This window comes from Penaeus monodon, chromosome 31 (assembly GCF_015228065.2).
Source record: "Penaeus monodon isolate SGIC_2016 chromosome 31, NSTDA_Pmon_1, whole genome shotgun sequence".
NCBI lineage: Eukaryota > Metazoa > Arthropoda > Malacostraca > Decapoda > Penaeidae > Penaeus > Penaeus monodon.
The window spans coordinates 7,257,009-7,257,852 of record NC_051416.1 but is presented as its reverse complement, the minus strand read 5'-3'; the positions used below and the strand labels follow the sequence as shown (position 1 = coordinate 7,257,852).

The following is an 844-nucleotide window of genomic DNA, read 5'->3' as shown; positions in this document are numbered from 1 at the left end:
CAGTTATACACTCCATATTCCATAAACTTTTCTTGAAAATATTTAGCAAGATCCCTGAACGCTCGCCTTCCCTTGGGCCGCGAACTGTTCGGCTGATCACATAAAAATGGAGACGTAATCATCTGTACTTAATCGTATGGACGCCTAGGAAAAGTGTTTTTTCGAACTTTCAGGCCTTCGTGCGAAAGAATTGATGGTGACGTGACTTAGTGTAAATACACATTATAATTAAACATGGCACTATAATTATCCAGCTATAATGTTCTTACCTCCGAACTATATCTGGAAAAATCAATGTTCTTCAGTTCCTCTGCATTCGAGGGTTGTAAAACGGCTGGCCAATATTTATGTGATTGAAAGTTCATCTTTTCATTAGACTCCAGATCTGCAGTACTTTTCGGGATCACTTCAGTCATGAATATATTCTGGAGCTTTAGCTGTTTCGCGAGGCCTCCGCCCTGGCCGCCGACAGGAGGACGAGGGCCAGTATCCGTAGCAGTTTTCCTGATGCCCACGTTAGCAATGCAGAGGAAGGCCGCCGTCATTACCAATAGACCGACGAGCTTTCTGGCAGGTAATTTTTTCTCCAGGGTCTGTGCCGCTAGCCTTTCGATTCTGGCCGTGCAGTTTCTTTTTGCTGACGTCATCGCTGATCGTCGTGGAGCCACACTGCACCGACATTAACTCTGTGCCTTGAGGTAGGGCAACGCAGCTTTCCGAGCGCCGTGCGAGAGGCGACTGCGATCCCGACTCTGCGTCCCGCGCATCCCTTCCGGCGGTGTTGCCGTCTCACAGCACGTCGGTTTTGTTGTAGCCTTTGCGGGCATTCTTCTGGGAATTTAGC

The 844-nt window shown here is 48.1% G+C and overlaps 1 protein-coding gene across 1 annotated transcript in view; it reads right to left on the bottom strand.

The window, feature by feature from the left end:
• The window catches only part of LOC119592836 (carbohydrate sulfotransferase 10-like), a gene marked incomplete at its 3' end in the record, with an annotated part of 7,901 nt that extends 7,174 nt beyond the window's left edge, over positions 1–727 (bottom strand). Inside the window, 1 exon segment of the mRNA XM_037941739.1 lies at positions 270–727. Coding sequence (XP_037797667.1) covers positions 270–647 — 378 coding nt within the window.
• Between the last annotated feature and the right edge of the window lie 117 nt (positions 728–844).